The sequence below is a fragment of the Leucopleurus acutus genome (assembly GCF_964270905.1).
Source record: "Leucopleurus acutus genome assembly, chromosome: 6".
In the NCBI taxonomy this organism is placed as follows: Eukaryota; Metazoa; Chordata; class Mammalia; order Artiodactyla; family Delphinidae; genus Leucopleurus; species Leucopleurus acutus.
The window spans coordinates 111,289,117-111,310,235 of NC_139149.1; the positions used below are offsets into that span (position 1 = coordinate 111,289,117).

General features: G+C 44.7%; 1 protein-coding gene across 6 annotated transcripts in view; it reads left to right on the forward strand.

Annotated features, from left to right (window-relative positions):
* The window catches only part of DIS3L2 (DIS3 like 3'-5' exoribonuclease 2), a 374,902-nt gene that overhangs the window by 238,122 nt on the left and 115,661 nt on the right, over positions 1-21,119 (forward strand). For all 6 annotated transcript variants that reach the window (XR_014326289.1, XR_014326290.1, XM_082841670.1 and 3 more), the window contains exon 11: positions 20,875-20,987. Coding sequence is in view for 4 of the 6 variants with exons in the window: in XM_082841670.1 (XP_082697796.1) it covers positions 20,875-20,987 (113 nt within the window). In the remaining 2 variants the exon portion in view is untranslated. The remainder of the gene's footprint in view (positions 1-20,874; positions 20,988-21,119) is intronic.

Sequence of the window (21,119 nt, forward strand, 5' to 3'; positions counted from 1 at the left end):
TTCTGGCTTGGGCAGTAGGCTGAACATAATGGCATTCAATAGGAAATATTGAGGAGAGCTGGTTTTGGGGGGAAGGTGGTGCGTTCAGAGATAAGCACATGTTGGGTTTGCAGTCCCTGAGAATCATCCAGGTAGAAATACGAAGGGGACAAGTCAAAGGAGTTAGGGCTGGAAGTGGAGATTTGGGAGTTATCAATACATGGGCCTGGGAGAGGTGGCCCAGGAGAAGTCACAGACTGAGAAGAGGACCCCGCTGGGCCCCTGGGAAGATGTGGAAAATAACCGAGAGGTGAGGCCAGGGAGCCTGGAGGCGAAGGAAAGAGAGGGGAGAGGGGGCAGGCAGAGCAGGCTAAATGCAGAAAAGCCACAAAGGCTGTAGGAGAGTCAGGTAAGAGAGAACTGGGAAGCCTTTGGGTTTGGCAACCAGGAGATCATTGACGACCTTGAGAGGCTAGTGTCAGTGGCTTTGAGGAGGGGAAGCCAGACTGCAGGTGGTGGAGAAGGGAGTGGAAAACAGGAATGGAGGTGGCTTTCCATAAGAAGCTTGGCTGTGAAACCTATGAGTGGCAGGGAGGACAGGACAGCTTGGAGAAGGAGAAGTTGAAAATACAGGAGTGAGAGGAGCTGACGATTTTGCAAGGTCTTGAAGAAGAAGGTGGGAGTGAATTCAGAGTATAAGTGGAAAGTGAGGCCAAGACATGGAGGGTAAACACCTCTTCCCTTGAGGCAGAGAAGCAAGACGTAGGGAATGGGCCGCTGCTGAGTATTAACCCTGGATAATACCCACTTCAGCTGTGAGAGGAAGCGGCCCTCCTGCTGAGGGCAGAGGGGGAAGGGGCTGTGTACGGGGAGCAGGGGATAGTGAAAGGGCTTGGATGGGGCAGCTGACCAGAAACCGATCATACAAGGCCTTCCCAAACACTGTTGATGTGTGCTGAGTTGGAATACTACCAAGCCTGGGTGATTTTCTTTAGCCTTCTAGGTGTGGGAGCAGAAGTTGCAATGATACAGATTTGGGGGTTTGCTGAGAGGGAGAATATGGTGGGCACCAGGACAAGGATGCTGGGACCTTGCTTCCCCTCTCAACCTGTTTCTTCTCCGTCCCCTACTTTTATAAAGACATCATCACCTACCACCTAGTCAACCAAAGTTTTTTTTAAAAAAGGGAATCCTGGAGCTTCCCTGGTGGCGCAGTGGTTGAGAGTCCGCCTGCCGATGCAGGGGACACAGGTTCGTACCCCGGTCCGGGAAGATCCCACATGCCGCGGAGCGGCTGGGCCCGTGAGCTATGGCCGCTGAGCCTGCGCGTCCGGAGCCTGTGTTCCACAACGGGAGAGGCCACAACAGTGAGAGGCCCGCGTACTGCAAAAAAAAAGGGAATCCTGGAATCACATTTGATTCCTCTTCCTCTCAGCACTGTTGTCATGGCCTTGTCAATAATCTCCCCTCCCCTGCTGTGCGCCCTCTACCTTGCTACCCAGTTAGTTTTCTTTTTTTGTGTGTGGTACGTGGGCCTCTCACCGTTGTGGCCTCTCCCGTTGCGGAGCACAGGCTCCGGACGCGCAGGCTCAGCGGCCATGGCTCAAGGGTCCAGCCGCTCTGCGGCATGTGGGATCCTCCCGGACCGGGACACGAACCCTTGTCCCCTGCATCGACAGGCAGACTCTCAACCACTGCGCCACCAGGGAAGCCCAGTTTTCTTTTATGTACACACGAAGACCAGATCATGTCACTTTTCTGCTTGAAAATCTTCTCGTACCTACAGAATGGTCCACATTTCTTAGCAGAGCTTTGTTATCAAAGTCCTTTAAGATTAGTTCCCCAGCCCCCTCTTCCACCTTCCCCACCTCCCAATGCCACTTCGACCAACACACACACACACACACACACACACACACACACACACACACACACACACACGCGCGCCGCACGTGCCCCTAATGGTGTCTGGCCACTCTAGGCTTTGCATATCCACTTCACTCTACCCTGCCTCCCAGCCTCTGCCTGCCCTTTGCCCTTCAGTTAGAATGCCTGGCCTCCCTTCCTACTTCTGTGTCAGAATTTCGTTCAACAGCAAGATGAAACCTCTGCGGAGCTTTCCTTTCTTCTTGGCAGAATGAACCGTTCCTATCCTATCAGCATATTTTCTTCATGTGTCTAATGCAGCAGTAAATATCATTGCTTGTGGATTTAATTCACCTTTTTGCTTGTTTCCTAAAAGCAGGGCAGTCCTTGGACATCTCTATATCCTGAGTGTCATGCATGGTACCCTGCATTTGAAAATCGCTTGATCTAATCGGTCTAACCAGGCATCTTGTTACAAACTTTTAGCGTTTCACTCCTTTTTCTGTTTCTTACCTTGCCCTTTTTATTTCCACCGTGCTTCGACCCTTAAGTTTGTGGGTTGTTTATGGGCTTTTATGCTGACCTGTAAGCTTACACCGCATGCCCTCCTACAGTGTCTACTTCTTGATTTTGCACTGGGGCCTGTGTGTGTGGTAGACAGTGCCAGGGAAGCTTGGACCTGGTGGAACCGGCGGTCAACTAGCAGTGGCCTGGTGGAAGCATGGTGTGTTCATTCCAAGGGCTGCTGTAATAATGACCACATATCTGGTGGCTTTAGACAACAGACATTTATTTTCTCACAAGTTCTAGAGGCCAGAAGTGCACCAGCAGGGCGTCGCCGTTGCCATACGCTCTCCATAGGTAATAGGGGAGACCCCCATTCCCTGCCTCTTCCAGCCTCTGGTGCTGCCAGTGTTCCTTGGCTTGTGGCTGCATCACTCTCATCTCTGCATGTTAATTCTGTTATAACCGAATTGGGAACATATAAAGATACACTTTTTAATATTCAGTTTCTGTGTTATTTTGTATTTTATGTCATATATGTTATAGTGTTCATGTTCCATAAGTGTTTCAAATATCTTTTAAATAATAGTAGAAATACAGTAAATAACTTCCAAAGTGGTAGAGAGCACAGGACATATAAACAGCACATATTAAAGTACCAAAAAATAATTAATAAGCACATCAAATTTAACTCTGCAGTCAAAAAACAAAGACTGTTAGACTGGAGAAATCTAGCTATATGCTGTTTATAACCACACACTTAAAACATGAAGACGCAAAGATTAAATGTAAAAAGGTGGGAAAAGCTATACCAGTAATGTACTAAGCAAAAGAAAGCTAGTATATTTTTTATAATGTCTGACAAATAGCTTTTAAGATAGAAAACATTACTAAATATATAGAGAGTCTCTAAATGATAATTAGAAGGATCAATTCATCAGAAAAGGTAGTGTCTAAACATATTACCAAGTGCTATAGCTTCAAAATATATATTAAAACAACAGTTGACAAAAATATGAGGAGAGATTGATCATCATCTCTATGATGATGATCATCATCATAGTGGGTTAATTAATTATGCCTTTCCCAGGAAATGATAGTTCAAACAGACCAGAAATTCAGTAAAACTACAGAAAATTTGAACAGCACGGTTAGCAAGCTAGCTCTAATAACCAATAACTAAGTATAATACCCAGAAATGAAGATTACACTGTGTTCTCAAGTGTTTCTCAAGAGAAAACATATATAAAAATTGACTTTGTATTAAAGCATTAAGCATATTTCAAAAAGTCATTGGTATCATACAGATCATGTTCTTGGGTCACAATACAGCTAAATGAGAATAAGTGCACAGACATTTTTAACTTAAGAAAAATTCAGTATGTTTAGAAATCTTAAATACCTTCTGTTACCTTCTCCCAGATTAGTGGCCAGATGAATGGCCTAAATCAGAATATACTTGATGTCATGTTTCCTTAATGCTTGAAGGTTGAGTGAGTTACCTATTTCCTCATGGCTGAGTTTACCTCTGTCATTGCCTTCCACACGAAATACCCCCTTACATAGGACTTTGGGTTTCTACCCCTGCTTCTTTCCTCATACTACCCAGGAGTACCTAACTCTGAAATATGATCCATGTTGACCTACAGGCTATTCACCAGAGAGCCAAGAATGGTTGAAAGCCTTTATTACAAAGATACCATCAAAAAGGAAACTACCTTGTCTAATAAAAGAAACTCAGATTACCAGAGATTAGCAGTAGAGGAATGATTCCCGGGTGGGGAGGACAGCTGGACCACGTGGATAGTCTCCATTTGGACATCCCCTTCCTCCTTACTAACCATGACTCCCTCTGCGCACTGACCTGGGTGCCGAGAGGACTTGTCATCACTTTGGTCGAAGTATGGTGCCCATAATCCTTTGCTTAGTACCTCAAGCACAACTGAGACTAGACTTTTGAACAGGACTTTACTTAAACCTTAGAGGGTAGCAAAAGGAAGAGCAACGGAGAGTAACAAAGCATCAAGAAGTGTCCTGCTTTCCACTGCTCCCAGATCCAGGCCCACCTAGGTTCTGACCTGTCCCCACACTGAGCATCACCCGGGCGCCCACACCTCAACGTCTGCCCTTCAGAAGTCTAGACCTAAGAGCTTCTGGAAAGACACCTTGGCCTCTTTCTTTCATTTCGCACTTCCCATCTGAGGACTTGCCCCTTCCCAGAAAGAGTAACATTAGGAATGTTCATTTCCTTTAGAGAAGCATATGCCTGTGTCTCACCCTGCAAGCCCCAGCACGAGAATTGCCTTGCCAGTGCACTACAGTGGCAGTATAATTGCTGCACACTAACAGAAGCCAGAGATCATTTGGTTATACATCTAGTAGGAGACCTAGTCTGCTCCTCTCCTGCCACATACATAGCACTGGCCCCTGAGGTGACTTAAAGCATTACATCACTTTGTGCTCTGCACCACTTCTAACCTTGCACAGGGTATTTTATTGCAAAGGACTCTTTGCAATCCTTAACTCAGGTGGGACCCCACCTTATACCCCATGCCCACACAAACTCCCTATTGACCAGGGATAGAAAGACTGAATCCTAGGCTCTTGTCACTTAGGTCATTGGGTGGGAAAATAGGCTTTACAATCCAGAGTCTTACTTTAAGCACCAAGGGGAGAGCATCTCGGCCCTTTGCTATATGGACTTGCTGGAATTCCATTTCTGTCCTGCCTTGAAGGAGGGCCAAGGGGACAGATACATGTATAGAGATGTAAATCCTGTATGTTCTCCTGTTCCCCTGAGACCCTCAGGAGGCAGCCTAGCGCTTGCCTGCCCTTTTTGTACTGGACCACTCCTTTCAACCATTCTTCTCACCTTGAGTTGTCTCCCTCAGCTTTCTAGCTACTGGTCTTGCAGTTGATCTCTCGTGTCAGGCCTTCTCTAGCCTTTCGGAATTTGACTTCATCTCAGACTCAGTACCTTAATTTAAACCCCCAGATTCAGCTCCTCATATTCTCTTAGCCCATTGGTTATGCTTTTCCCCGTTTCGTTCACTTCAACAAACTGAACCCTGAAGTACCGTGTTTCAAAGGGATGGCCTTCCTAAATATCGAATACTATACTGTAAGAGGCAACTCACACTTATTCAATAATTAGGAAAATTTAATCTGTTAGCTGTTAGAAATATATGCCCACATGTAGGTTAAAAATAAGATTTATGGGAATTCCCTGGTAGTCCAGTGGTTAGGACTCGGTTCTCTCACTGCCAGGGCCCCGGGTTCGATCCCTGGTCGGGGGAGTAAGATCCTGCAAGCCATGTAGCGTGGCCAAAACAATAAAACAAACAAAAAACAAAAAAGCAAAACAAAAAAAACTATGTGCAACATTTAATTTAATCAAAAATTAAATTGTTTTTAAAATCTGTTCCTTGTATTCTAGAAGAGAACCCCTGATAACTCTAACATAGATTTTGAAAAAGAAAAATTCCACTTCAGGGCCGTTTTCTACTTGGATACATTTCTGGGTTTTGTCTCTGACATCTTTATGATGCCCGGTGCTTCGAATACTATTCCTCCTACACTCCTCTGTAAAATCATTTCTAATCCTGGTTTTGAAACACTGATTTTTCCTCTTGCAGTCGCTTATGTCAGAGGGCATTCTGACCTCAGGCAAATACCAGGCAACCCAAGTACTTGATCTCAGACAAATCCTATTTTCATAGCCTGGCCCTTGATAATGAACCTGGGAAGAGAAATGGAGAATTCTGTAGAACCATCAGCTCATAAGGAGGTGCATGTCTTCTCCATTCATCTGGGGCATTGGTGAGTGAACAGTTTTAACTGTCCTTGTTGTATGGTCATTTTTTACTGAATCGTACCTTGACTCAAAAAATCCAAGTAACTGAATAGTCATGCGAAGCCTCTGGCATCGAAGTGGGCTTCTGGGATGCTTGCCAATGAGTTCCTGTTTTGAGGACACAGAATCGAAATGGAAAGATTAAGTGGAGACACAGCCCCACCCCTCTAAGTCTTATTCCTATGTTCCATTCAAATCTTGCTAGCCTGATTCCTGTGGGGTCTGGGCTTTGGAAATTCTCTTTTTTTCATGGATGTCTCAGTGCACCTTGTTAAACCAAATTTGGACTATGGCCTGTTCATCTGCTTCCAGCTCTGCTGGTTGGTTCCAGTTTCCTTGCTCATTAAAGCCAAGATAATCTGGCACCCACCACTCAGGCATCCTCAAGTGTCTGGCACCAAGGTAAACCTGGAAGCCAGCTAAGAAGCCTCAGTGATCCAACACACTCATTGCGTGATGAGAGGCAGTTGTGGTCCCAGAAAGAGCACTGGAATAGGAGCAGAACTGGGTTCTTGTCTCATCTTTGCCTCTACTGCATCATGTAAGTTTGGGCATGTCTGTGATTTCTCTGAAAATCTCTTCCCCCAGCTATATATGTGTCTGGACTAGACAGTTTCTCAGGTGTCTGGCAGTTCCAAAATACTGAGTATATGAAAAGCTAAGGGAGCAAAGCTCCATTTGTGCCTATTGTTGCAAAAACACAACCTAGCTTTAAAGGTATTAGCAATAAATGCCTAAAGTTGCATATGCTCCTGATGCTTTTCCACAAAAGTAGACAGTGTGACAACAAAATAAGAAGAGCACAGCCCATATTCTGGAGGTAAGAATTAACCTCTCTAGGCCTCACATTTCCCACCCTGTAAAACAGGGATAATAACGGCTAATTTTAAATTGCCTGGAAGATTAAATGAGATAATCCTTGGTACTTAGAACTGGGCCAGACAAAAAGTAAGTGCTCACTGAAAATTATTATTAATATAAAAATGGAAAGATTAAAATTGATATGGAATTTTAGTAAGCTTATGCTGAAATGATAAATATTTAATTGCTGTTCAAAAGTCAAAGTGGGAACAGAATAGAGAATCCAGAAACAGACCCACACGTGTATGATCACCTGGTTTCCAACAAAGGTGTCACTGCAGTGTAGTAAGGAAAGGAGGGGTTTGTCACTGGTGCTGGATCAATTGAATATCCATATGGAAAAAAAACATGAACTTTGACTCCTACTTCACGCCATACATAGAAATCAGTTGCATGTGGCTCATAGTGTGAAAGGTAAAACATTAATACTTCCAGAAGTGTTAACACTTCTCTAGAACATAACATAGAAAAATAAACTCATGACCTTAGCAAAAATTTCTTAAGTGGGACACAAAAAGCATTAACCTTAAAGGAAAAGAGTGATAAATTATATTTCATTAAATTTAAGAACTGTTCATCGAAAGACACCATTAAGATAGAGAAAAGGCAAGTCATAGAGAAAGAGAAGATATTTGTTTTATATATATATATCTCCAGCAAAAGACTCTTATTGAGAATATGTAGAGCTGAACAAGCACTTTACTAAAGAAGATAGCCAACTGCCAAAAACATATGAAAAATGCTTAATATCATTAGTCCACAGGGAAAATGGAAATTAAAACCACAGTAAGATATTGCTATGTTCCTATAAGAATAGCTAAAAATTTTTAAATTGACAATACCAAATGTAGTGGGGATATGGACCAATTAGAACTCTCATACACTGAGTAAGGGAAAAGTCAGGTACATCTACTTTGAAAAACTGTTGTACAGTATGTAATAGAGCTGAATAGATTCATACTCCATGACCCAGCAGTTTCATTCTTAGATAAATACCCAACAGAAAGGAGTACATATGTAGAAGAATGCTCATAACAGCATTATTCATAATAGGGAAAACTAAAAACAACCCAAGTCTCTATCAACAACAAAATGGATAAATTGTGCTATACTCTTACAATGGAATACTCCACAGCAATGGTACAAAGTAAATTCAGACGCAACATGGATGAATCTCAAAAACACATTGAGCGGGCTTCCCTGGTGGCGCACTGGTTGGGAGTCTGCCTGCCGATGCAGGGGACGCGGGTTCGTGCCCCGGTCCGGGAAGATCCCACATGCCGCGGAGCGGCTGGGCCCGTGAGCCATGGCCACTGAGCCTGCGCGTCCGGAGCCTGTGCTCCACAACGGGAGAGGCCACAATAGTGAGAGGCCTGCGTACCGCAAAAAAAAAAAAACACATTGAGCAAAAGAAGCCAGATACACACACACAAAATACATACTGTACTAATCCATTTATGTAAAGTGCAAAGAGAGGCAGAACTGACCTATGGTTATAGATTACAGAGGTCAGAAAAAGCAGTTACCTTTGGTGAGTATAGAGACTGAGGAGGCACAAGAGAAGCTTCTGGAATTCTGATTATGTTCTATTTCTTGAACTGGTGGGGGAGGGGGGTGTTCACTTTATAAAAATTCACTGAACTGCATGCTTAAGGTTTGTATACTTTATGTATTTTATGCCTCAATAAAAAAGCTTATTTTAAAGAGCGAAGGAGTACCCCAAAAGTGGAAACAACCCAAATGTCTATGAAATATATTCAGCCAGGGAAAGAAATGAAGTACTGATGCAGGCTACAACATGAAGGAACCTGGAAAACATTATGCTAGGTGAAAGACAATCACAAAAGACTGTACACATATCATAAGATTCCATTCAAATGAGGTGTCCAGAATAGACACATCTACACAGACAGAAAATAGATTAGTGGTTGCCTGTGGTTAGGAAGGTTGGGGAGAAATAGGGAGTGACTACAAACAGATATGGAGTTTCTCTTAGGGTGATGAAATGTTCTAAAATTGATTATGGTGTTGGTTGTGCAACTCTGAATACACTAAAAACCATTGGATTGTTCACTTTGAGTGAATTGTATATGAATGAAATCTCAAGCTGCTATGAAACCAAAAGCCAAGGGATACTGATAACTGTGGAATGATAAAAACCCCATAGGAAAAGGCTGTACCATGTGGCCCTATGGCATGATAGTTAAGAACACTGATACGGGAGTCCAACAGTGCTCTAATCCTAGCTCTGATGTTTACTGTGTGACATCGGGCAAATTGTCTAACCTCTGTGAGCCTGAATGTTTTCATCTGTAAAATATGAATATTAATAGTACATACTCCATAAAACTTATGTGAAGCTCATTCATTTAATCAAGAAATAGTTGAATATCTTCCATTTGCCAGGTCTAATCAGTGATAACTGTTGTTATAACTGGCCAGGAGGTTTTGCATCTGAAGAGTCTTTACTCCATTTTAGTGATGGAGGTGACAAGTAGATTTGAGAGTGTGTCCTGAGGACGGGACATCTTTGCCCTACTGTACCACACCAGCATCTATTGCAAAATGCAAAAGAAATGTTCATTGTAGTGCCACTAAGTTATTAGTATTGAATTATATACTGCTATTAAGAAAAGGAAGTATGTAATACATTTATAGAGGATTTCCATCCAGAAGTACTAAAACTATGAACAATTGATGATTAAAGGATTGGCATTTAGTTACCTAGAAAATTTAGCAGTTCAGGATATTTTATATGAAAACTGAGTCATAACCGCAATTGATGCATGGATAATTTAAAAATAGAAAGTGACCATTTGTTACAGGAGTGTGTGACAGGGTTATTATTTCGGTGAATATGTATTGTTCCCATATATGGTCTTAAAATGTGTGTTCTGCAAAGTCACCGTATAATTCTTTTTAAAGGTTACATTGAGAGTGCTCACAGCCTACAGGAGTTGAGAAAGAAGCAATTGTAAGTTAGTCAAGTACCTGGCACTGAGGGGCAGGCACATCCCGTAAAGTAAGGGTTAAGGGCTTAGTTTTGGGAGTCTGACCTGCCTGGGCCTCAGTTTCCTCATCTGTAGAAAGAAATCTGTGTCATAGTATTGGGAGCATAGAGTGAATTAACACAGATGAAGTGCTCTAACAAGCAGGCAGTTGGTACGCTATTGTTGTGGGAGAACCAGTATGGTGGATTCATATCATGAATGTGCATAAGTTATGGATATAATTTTTGCTTAACTTTTGTGAAGCTTTAGGGAATTAGAAAAGTTTCTCCTTAATGCAAAGAGATTAATTAATGAAACTGAGTAATTAGATCCCAAAAGAGCTGATTAGGTATGGTGAAAAAATAACAAACCCAAACAGACTTGCCCAGAATGAGAGAAAAGCCACTAAGGGGTTTTGTCACCAGGATATAAAGCTTTTAGAAGCTTTTACATCTCAGAATTCAAGGTAACTATGAAAGTTGCTTTAATTTTAGCTGAAAGGGAGGTTGGGATTGGATTAAGCAGTTGTTCATAAGTTAACATTTTGTGAATAGGCATTTAAATACGCATAGATGTTTATATTTGAAAACTGTACATCTCTTTTAAATTTGGCTTTTAAGAGTCTAGTAATTGTTTTGTTAATAGAGAGGCTTTTTAAAAATAGAGAAATCCACAGTTGAGTGTGAAAACATGCTGAAATTTGGTTTTCAAACTTACATCTTTGGGAAGCCAGTCTGCTGGAATTCTGCAAGCCTCGCTGCGCTCCTGCAGGCAAGAGAAATAGGTTCCTCATGGTGACCATACGCACTGAACCTCTAAAGTGGTGGCAGAAGCCTCAGGCTGCTACAAACTGGAGTCACATTTCTGGCATGGAAATAGTGGTTTCCTATTCAGCAGACGTGGGGTATGACCAGTTCCTGCTACTTCATTTACTGAGCTCACCTTCATAGAACTTGCCTGCAAAGTGCTGAGCTGCCGTTATCCTCCGGGACAGGTGGCCGATGAGCTGCTACCTGCTCTTTGCTGCCTACTGCCTGGGGTGGCCAGTGGTGCTTTTCTCTTGCTGTGTGGTGGGTCATCAGGGATAGGGTGGGTGCTGAGGGGGAACACAGCACTTTGTTGGTGTTTCTTTATTTTAAAAAACCCAAAACAGTGAAACAAGTAACCCATTTATGATATAAAAATTAGAATTTATATATAAGCAGAAAGAGAAAGTTATAATCCTACCACTCAGAGAAAACCATTGTTACCATCTTGATATATTTCTTTCCAGTCATTTTTAAGCCAGTTTACATTTTTTATTTTATACTTTTTATCTTTATTCCTTTTCCAGCCTTTGAAAGCTGGAAACATTACAAATGTGTATGATATAGAAAGGAACAGTCCCCATATCCTCAGCCTCCAGAGATCATCACTGGGGACATTTTAATTCTGTTCTTCGTAAGTGGTGACCCTCTCCTGCCTCTGTTGGCTTGTCTTTCTTTTAAAACTTGTAGCTAGTTTTACTTAACTGGATTTTTACTTTTTCAACTTTTTTCTTTCCTGACTTCAACCTCTACAAACCTTTTTTTTTTTTTAATTTTTGGATAGAGAATGTTGAACATGCACAAAAGCAGACAGAATAGTATAATGAAACCCCTTGTTTCCCTCTCGCAGCCCCGTCAACCCTGAAGCCATGGCCAGTCCACCCCAATCACATCCCACGTACCCCACGCCCCACTCCCAGCCCTTACGTGGACCTGCTAACTTCGTAACTGCCTTCAAAGGTCCTTCTCGGCCCTTCTGACTTCACTCTCTTTTGGCAATGAGGAAGGATCAAACGCCTGCCCTCCTGCACTCAGAACTTCTCATGAGCCGGTGCTCGGCTCCCTGTAGCAGGTCTGACCGGCTGACCTGGGCTTTCCCCGCTCCTGGAAGTTCCCAGACGTTGGGTGTGCCAGCCTCACATGTTCAGCTCCTCATTCCTTTCCTGTTAATGAAGGAGGCCATCGCTCAAATCATTTGGAAGGGGAAAAGTGGAATTTACTACCTGGGTGTTCCTCTTCCATGCTGTTCATATAAATTTAAACTTAGATTCCTGAGAATTAGATTGAACATGACAAAAATTGCTGTGTGGGCAGTTTAGTTGAGTACTTGCAGATTGATAGAGCCCTTTGTAATAATGAAGGAAAAAGGTTCTCTAAGCTGCTTGGTTCCAGAAGGTGAGGTCACCAGTTAAGGAGTTTGTAACTAACGCTCCTCATTAACCCTTTGCTGGGTGGCAAAAAGAAAATACAAAAAAAAAAAAAACCAGTCCACAGGCTCTTCAAATCCTGGCCTCAGGAGAATCTAAGAAATCATCTTGTACAACCCCCTTCTCGTGCCTGGGGACCTTACAATGCATTCAGATTTACTTGTCCCAGAATTTTTTACATTGACTCCTTTTAAGCTTTTGAAATATTCTCAAACCATCACCACGTCATGGCCATGGACTTCTGCCATGGCTTGCTGTACCAGTGGTCAACTTTTGCATTTGATTACATAACCAAATACCACACAGAACTGGAAGACATCAGAGTTTGAGGTGTCCCTCTTACCTGGCAGTCCAATCAGTGTTTCCACCAAAGTCAAAGGGAATTTGCTTACCCCAACTAAAAGATGGAGTTTGTTGTGTGACCACAAGGTGATCCAAGCCCAATTGCTTCTCAACGATGGAGTCTGTCTCTAAAATTCAGTGGGATCAAAATAAGGTCAGGACCTGCATTCTGGCTGGATGTGGTGCCCTACATGAGGCCCCTCCTTGCTGGGGATGTCTGGACAGCAGGAAGTCCCTTGCTCTCAGTCCTCTTGGTTGTATTACCCTTTCTGAGCTCTCAGAACACTGTTTTCTCACTCTTTTAAGACTCACGTTGTTGGGAAAACTGGCCACAAGGTCAAGAGGGTGACCCAAGCAAGAGCAGCATGTTCCCGTCATGCAGACTGGATAGAAAGCAGTCTGTGGGACAGGAAGCCCAATATCTGTTGCATGTGTCAGTGTGTCTAGTAGGTCATGCTTCTTTTCATCATCTACCTTTGTTTACCAAACATATTACGTTACCGAAGGATTGCTTGACTTGGTTTGCCTGTTGGTGCCATTCCTGAGAGATCGTGGTCTTCTTCAGGCTGTTTTCAGTCCAGTGTGACCTCGGGTGCATTCGTAGAACCATGGTATGCAGGATGTGGCACTGACAGCATGAGGAAGTGAATGTGGTATATTCAGCTAATGTCATTTCTCTGCTTAAAACTCCCCAGTGGTTTCCCACTGTACTTGAAATAAAATCTAAATGCTTCGTCCAGGCCCATCAGAGCATCTCTTGTTGGGCCACCATCTACCTCACTAGCCTCTTAGCTTCCAGTTCTCTCCTTTCCAATCTTCTGTTCCTTAGATGCACCCAGCTTGCTCCTACCTTCAAACCTCTGCTCTGGTTGTTCTCCTGCCCGGGATGCTCTCCCCCGTGTCATCATGTGACATCCTTTTTGTACACACAGGTCTCAGTCTATTTCCTCAGAGAGACCTTTCCAAACTAAATCCGAGGTAGGTCCCAGGCATTCTCATCACCTCACCTGTTTTATGTTTTTTTTTAAAAAAAAAATTTTTATTATTATTATTAGTTAATATTTATTTATTTGCCTGCATCGGGTCTTAGTTGCAGCACATGGGATCTTTGTTGCAGCATGCGGGATCTTTTGTTGTGGCACGCGGGCTCTTCGTTGCAGCATGTGGGCTTCCCTCTAGTTGTGGCACGTGGGCTCAGTAGTTGCGGCACACTGGCTCTCCGGTTGTAGGGCATGGGCTTAGTTGCTCCACGGCACGTGGGATCTTAGTTCCCCGACCAGGGATCGAACCTGCGTCCCCTGCATTGGAAGGCAGATGCTTAACCACTGGACCACCAGGGAAGTCCCCTAACCCTGTTTTATTTTCTTCAAAGTCCTTTCTACTATGGTAAGTAATCTTATCATTTATTTGTTTGCTTATTGTCTTTCTGTCCCCACGAGAACGTAAGCTCCACAAGAGAAGGGAACTTGTCAATCTTGTTTACTTGTATGTCTCCAGGGCCTAGAAAAAAAAGTACCTGCCACATAGTAGGAGCCTAATAAGTATGTGTTGAGTGGCTAATTGAGTGAATGTAGGTGGTTATTAGGAGCATGTTTGGGAGGAGGATGTTGAGGATTACGATAGTGACTCACAGCCAAGCCACATGGCTACTTATCCCGAAGGAGAGAAGATCCAGGGGGCTACGTGCTAACTATGTAAACATTCAAAGCTGGTGCTATCCCCAAAGTAGAGCCTGCCCTGCTGGAAGAGATCTGCCACTTCACTCATTTCTCGAAGCCAGACTGCTATCCCCTGAGGAGATGGGCTTGTTCTGGGCAGCCCCATAGGGTAGAACTGGGCCACCAAGTGGGAACTCTAGGAAGATGTATTTTGGCTCTACGGGGGAGACTTTTTTTTACATTGTCGTTGCTGTCTGAGGGTGGAGTGGACTATACTAGCGAGTAGTGGTTTCTCAGGCACGTCAGGTGTGCAAGCGAAAGTTGGACACACTCTGGGAAGACCCGGTGTGGGGAGGTATGGGGATCTAACTCTACGGTTAGACCAGGCAGGGCTTACAAGCCCTTTCAACCCGGAGTGGCAACAAATCTACCCTATGTTTTTATTTTCTTATTCATTCAGTAAATGTCATATACCAGCTGTGCGCTCAGGCTTTCCACCGCCCTTCATACTTCCCCCTTACGGGGGGTGGGGAGGGGGTACCTACCTCAGGGCCCCCTTGCAGTGAGCGGTGGGGGGTTGGGGTCGGGGGAGGGCTGCAGGGAGGGTGTCAGACGCCGTAGGAAGACACAGAAGTCGGGAGGGGGGAGCCTGGTCTAGGTCATCGGGGAAAGCCTGCCAGAGGGCGTGGGCTTTACACAGTGGTCTGCAGAACTGGTGGAGGTCGTCAGGAAGAGAATCGGGAAAAACACCCTGAGGGAGAAGAGTGTGGAGCCTGATGGGTTTGAGCAGCTTAAGAAGTTCTGTTACAGTTTCTGGCACTTAAGGGCTTGGGGCCAGGAAAGTTGAACGTGCCCAGGGCAGACCCATGTGGTAAAGAATTTTGTCATTACTTCTTTGTGAAGCAGTGATAGAGCACAGTGTACAGGGGGCGGGGGGGGGGGCGGGGGGAACGGCAGCGGTGGGAGAAACAAGCCAGAGGGGCTGGAATGGTGGCAGAAGCCAGCCCAGTAAGGCCTCGGAAGCCGGGTCTGGGCTGCGTGCCCGGGGCAGTGAGGGCCCCGCAGGGTTTAAGCAGTGGAGTGACACGGGGACTTGTATTTTGGAGAGGGCACTACCCTCAGTGTGGAAAACGGGTTTGAGAAATGGCGAGAGAGCCACACACAGGTTGTTAGATGGTCCTTGAAAGAAGCAGTGGTGGCCCTGACTAAAGTGGTGATGTGGGGAGAAGAGAGATGAGCAGATTTCAGAGACGTTTGGGAGGGGAGTTCAGTGATGGATCAACACAGGCCAAGACAAACCTGGGGTGTTTCAGTTTGGGGCAGTTGCGGCGCCTTTTTTGGTTTAGTGGAGGTGATCCCATTTCCTGGGATGGAGAACACAGGAAGAGAAATGGTTTTGCTGGAGGTGGGGACTTTTGGAGGCGTGAGGCTGAGGTGCCTAGGGGACAGCTAAGTGGCAGTTCCCAGTAGACCCTTGTATACGTCAGTCTGGAGCTTAGAGAGGTCTGGGCTGACGGCACCGACTGAGGAGCCTAAAGCAGAGAGTTGATGCCTGAACTCCTGGGAGTGGATGAGACAGCCCAGGGGGAAGGGTAGGGCTGGAAGAGAAGGCAGCCAGGCATGCCAGCATGTAAGGAGCAAGGAGAGGAAGAGGAGCCTGGGAAGGGGCAGGCACCCAGAGTGGGGCCTGGAGCCAGAGGAGGGAGAAATCGCCGGGCCCCCGATGCCCTCTGAAGGTCAGGCCAAGACACGCCTAAAAAGGTTTGGACATTAGGGACCTGGACAGAAGCAATTATTTTTTGCTTTTGCTAAATGAGGTATATTTAGCAACGTTGTTCCCCTATATTCTGGATTAAAAGGGGTGCCCCTACTGGGTCAAGAAGAGCCTCTGTCACCACAGTCCAATCTCAGCAGTGGGTAAAGGTGAACTCAAGTGACCGAAGTCTGGAAGGCCCTGGTCTCACTCCTGGTAAGGGAAGCATGATACTTTCCCACCTGTGATAGCCTTGACCCTTTCAGGTACTTAGGACAGCCACTCTGCCACCAGGTAGAGATGCCTGTAAACTAGAAATGTAGAAAGGAATTGTTAGATCTTAAGGAGTTATAATTAACTAGAACTAGAGTTGACGGCTTAGTGGTTGTTCTGTAATGAGTCCCTGTTACGAGTGGCTAAAGAGATTGGCAGTGGGAACCAGGATGTGGCTGGGAACAGGGCTGGGAGAAGTCTCTGACAGGACTTCTGAATTCGTAGCCAAGAATGTGGCTTCTATTGAATCATAAAAGATAGGGAGGGATTTCTAGCTGTGACCCACTGAGATGAAAAGTTGGGTTGTATTATCTTGTCCTGGAGTTACCATGACAGTGGTTGGGGGGCAGGGGGTGGTAATAAAAGGAACAGAGGCTCTGAGTCTGACCTGGTTTTGAATCCAGGGTTTATTGCATACTAGCGAGGTAACCTTGGACAAGTGACATGGAACCTCTCTGAGCCTCAGATGATTCATTTGTGAAACACGGTTTATGTGGCTCTTGTCAAAGGTACATTAATGTGTGTGGAGCCCCTGGCACAGAAGAGATATTAAATAAATGGTCACTACTGCTATCCTTATCATTTTTATCATCACTGTTGTCAAAATTACGTTCAGGTAGTTGTCGTAGATTACAAGACACTTTCGCATGTTCTCACTGAAGTAAAAACAGATTTCAGCTCAATTTGCTCCCACAGAAAGAGGTTTTGCAACCTTCCTCTGTCATAGCACTGGTAATACCATGTTATCACCACACTGGTGTATCTGCCAACCCCATTAGACTGTGAGTGCCTTACACAGAGGGGTCCTCTCATGGATGCCCCGTGCCAGAGTAATCTAGTGCTTCCGTTTCCATGCATCGTGGATCCACGTAAGGAAGCACTTTCTCACGAGCAGAGCCCTTCAGAAGTAAAGCAAGTAGCTTCAAGATGTGAGCTCTCCCCGACCCCTCGCCGGGGGTATGTCAAGGGCCACCTGGCAGGGACATAGTTGAAATGGGGCTGAGCTGATTGGGAGGCTGGCTTAGAAGAGATGGTTCTTAAGCCCCTATTTACGTCCTATTAGTGCTTTAATTGGATGAAGCAGTTCTGGTGTCCACTCAAGTTCATTCACAGGAGCATTTGCGGACTTCCCTGGTGGCGCAGGGGACACGGGATCAATCCCTGGTCTGGGAAGATCCCACATGCCGCGGAGCAACTAAGCCCGTGCGCCACAGCTACTGAGCCTGCGCTCTAGAGCCCGTGAGCCACAGCTACTGAGCCCACGCGCCGCAACTGCTGAAGCTTGTGTGCTCTAGGGCCCGCGTGCCGCAACTACTGACCGCATGCTGCAACTAAAGCCCTTGCGCCTAGAGCCTGTGCTCCGCAATAAGAGAAGCCCCCGCAATGAGAAGTCTGCGTACTGCAATGAAGAGTAGCCCCCTCTCACCGCAACTAGAGAAAGCCTGCGCGCAGCAACGAAGACCCAACGTGGCCAAGAAAATTAATTAACTAAAAAGAAAAAAAAGAGGAACATTTGCATGTATTTAAGTTTGTGGGCCCTGTGCACAGTGAGCCAGACATGGCCGGCCTTGAGGACTCTTCCTTCCTGTGCTTCCCCAGCCCTTCAGAACTCACAGGACTCACCTTAACCCCAGTAGATGAATATTTTTTAATGTAAATGTTCGAAGTATAATTTTCTATGGCAGACACAGCGCATTTCAAACATCAAACGGGTCCTGGGTGTTTTGGCAGCGTTTACTACATAACCTTTTGGATTTATATTTTCTCTTTCATAGAATAAAAACTTCAGTGCCGCTACCTCAGGAGTTCCGCAAGTTCACATTATGTAAATATATGTAATAAAATATTTACTTAGGGTTTCCATAAAAAAGGTCCGAAGGAGAGAATAAGAGAGCTTCTCTTTGCTGGTTTTAGAGGCTCTTCTGGGAATTCTGAAATTTAAGCCTCTCAAATATGTTTGGATTGGCCCCCTTCATGTTTTATCTCCTGTAATGAACTCTTTGTCAGTTTGTCAATTTTGACTAAGGACAGAAAGTTCATGTGTAGTAACAACACACAGACTGAATTTAAAATTATGGTTTATATCATGATGTAATAATCCTTCTCTTTTCCTTTAGTCAATATTTACCTGTTAGGCTAGTATATTATAATTCTGACTTCAAAAGAAGACACTTTATTTTACCTTCTCCAAGTGTTGGTTTTAGATACTTGTAATATCAAAACTGGGAGTTGTTGAGCTGTCTGAGACGCTTGGCCGAATTCTGTTAGGGTTGAGTTCCTCGATCATTGCGGGGCAGGTTTCACTGCTCCCAGTGACCCGGCAACACAGCTGCATGGCTCACATGATGAGGCAGCTGAACTTTGAGCCACGCTGGTTTTCCTCAGCTTTCCAGACAGCCCTCTCCTCTGTGGGAAATAAGTCTATTCTGTTATCCCATAGCAGCCAGTATTTCTTAGATGGACTTGGGTTTTCCCTAATGTATTAGTGTTACAGCACTGGGTGGAGAAACCCAATGCTGCCCTGTAGGAGTGTGAGACAGATGAGAGTGGGGAATCTTAAATTCTTTTCCATCCCTGAACCTCTTATTTTAACCGCCCCAAGTTTAAACATTTTTCCATTTTAAAAACAGGGAAGAATCATCTCCCAGTGAAGAAGGAATAGGAGGACAATAAATGGCTACAAAATTTGAGGCTAAAATGTGAGATACCTTAAGACTGATTATCCAGGTAACCAGAGGAAAGAGTGGTGACGTGTCCGTAACTCTTTCTGAGTCAACTTGGGAATCAGTCAGGATTCTTTTAGTGAGAATTCAAGTTCAGCTGGATCCTGGAGTTCAAATGAGGTCATCATGATCCTCCCTTTATTTCTTAGACCTGTTATTTTCTATATTGGCATGATTATGTGGCAAAAATGTTTCCTTGGCAGCTCCAGACTTATTGTCTAGGGTCCTGGGAGAGAGACCCTCTTTTCTGAAGCCCGTATCAATCCCTGAAAACAGGCTCAGAATAGATCTATTGATACTTGAGTCACATGCCTGTGCCTAGACCAATCACTATGAACAGGAATGGAGTATAACGGAATTCCATCAAGCACATACTTAAATTGTCAGCAGGTTCACCTTTGTGCTTGTGTCATCAGTGTGCTTCTGTCTGCCCATTATGCTTCCCCTCTGCAAACTATATGCCATTTCACATGTGTACTCTTTTCCATATTCTGTCCATTATATGCATTTTTGTGTGCATATAATCACATATACTCCATCTGATAGATGATTTATGGGATGTTCAAGAGGAAATCTTAAATGTATAACCTAACCAGCCCCCAAGCCCACTTTAGGTATGATTCTACCAGCCTGAGTCATCTGACCATGTCTCTGGTAGAACTCATAGAGAAGACGGGGCCTGTTGAAAAAACAACTCCACCAGGAAGGGAAAGGGCAATTCTAAAATGGAAAAAAAGTAGGTCTTTTACCACAGTAGGCAAACAAATTGTTGATTCGTTCACTCAACAAACATTGAGTGCCTATGGTGTGTCAGGCATTCTTCTAGGCACTGGGCCTCCAACAGTGGACTTGACACAAAAGACCCTGCCTTACTGGAGCCTGCACTGTAGGGGTTAGACAGTAAACACATGAGCCAATAAAGATGTGCTGTGATATCTGATAGTGATGAAAGCTCTGAAGAGAAGACAACGAGAAGCATCTTCAGTTATGGATTAGGTGCTTTAACAGAGGTCAGAGAATCTCTTCTTGTCCTGGGATTCTCTTTCAGTTGACCCTTATAAGGTAGGAAGGATTTTGATGGGCAGATCCTGTTGTGATTATTATCCCAAGTGTAAGAAAAAGCATGAGCCAAGCAAGCATCTGAATGGGATGAGGTAAGATACGTTCTGGGAATGGAAAGCAGTTTCCCATGACAGCTGCATAGAGAGGATGTGGAGGATGAGCCATAAGGCTGGCGAGGTGGACTGAGGCGAGCCCGGGCAAGGGCACGAGTAACAGGCTAAGGAGCGACATCAGCAGACCCATGGGTACGAGAGGGGTGTTAGCAACAGTGTGGAGGGCTAGGTGGAGGGGGTGGAATCAAGGTAGGAAGGCCAGCCGTGGGGCCGAGGAAAGGCTGTGGCCGGGGTAGACAGGAAGGGCAGTGCTTTCAGGGACAGGGGCTGCAGGATTTAGGCATTAACTCCTTCTAGTGAGCTGTAAGGATTTGTTCCTCATCCAAAATGAGTCGTCTTTTACAAGTCTACTGATGTTTACTCAAAGGCAAGAAGCCTTTAGAAATGGTAAACATTTGTAAAAATGGTTAATGTGATAAATGATTAATGGGATAAAAATGGTTAATGGGATAAAAATCTCATCATCTGTTGGCAGTACAATGAGGAAAGTAAATATAGCGCACACCGCAGTGGGTAGGTGGCGCACCGGGCCAGCCTGAAAATGGCAGCCTGACCTCCAAGCCCTGTGACCTCTGGGAGGGACATGCCTTCTCCGGATAGATTCCCAGGAGGGATTGCCCTTGCCTTCCATTCCAGGCTGATCAACCTTCTTGTGCATCTACAGGCAACTTTGAAGTGGGAGTTCACATCGCTGACGTCAGTTACTTTGTTCCTGAGGGATCCAGTCTGGATAAAGTGGCTGCTGAGAGAGCTACAAGTGTCTACTTGGTTCAGAAGGTAAAAATCAGTTTCCAGTTTCTTGGATTGAAAGATGTGCTTCTATTTAATCATCTTCCTTTGTTTGTTTGTTTCTCCTTAAAAACATCCATGAGGGACAGCAATCTTGTCTGAACATCTTTTCTCACATCT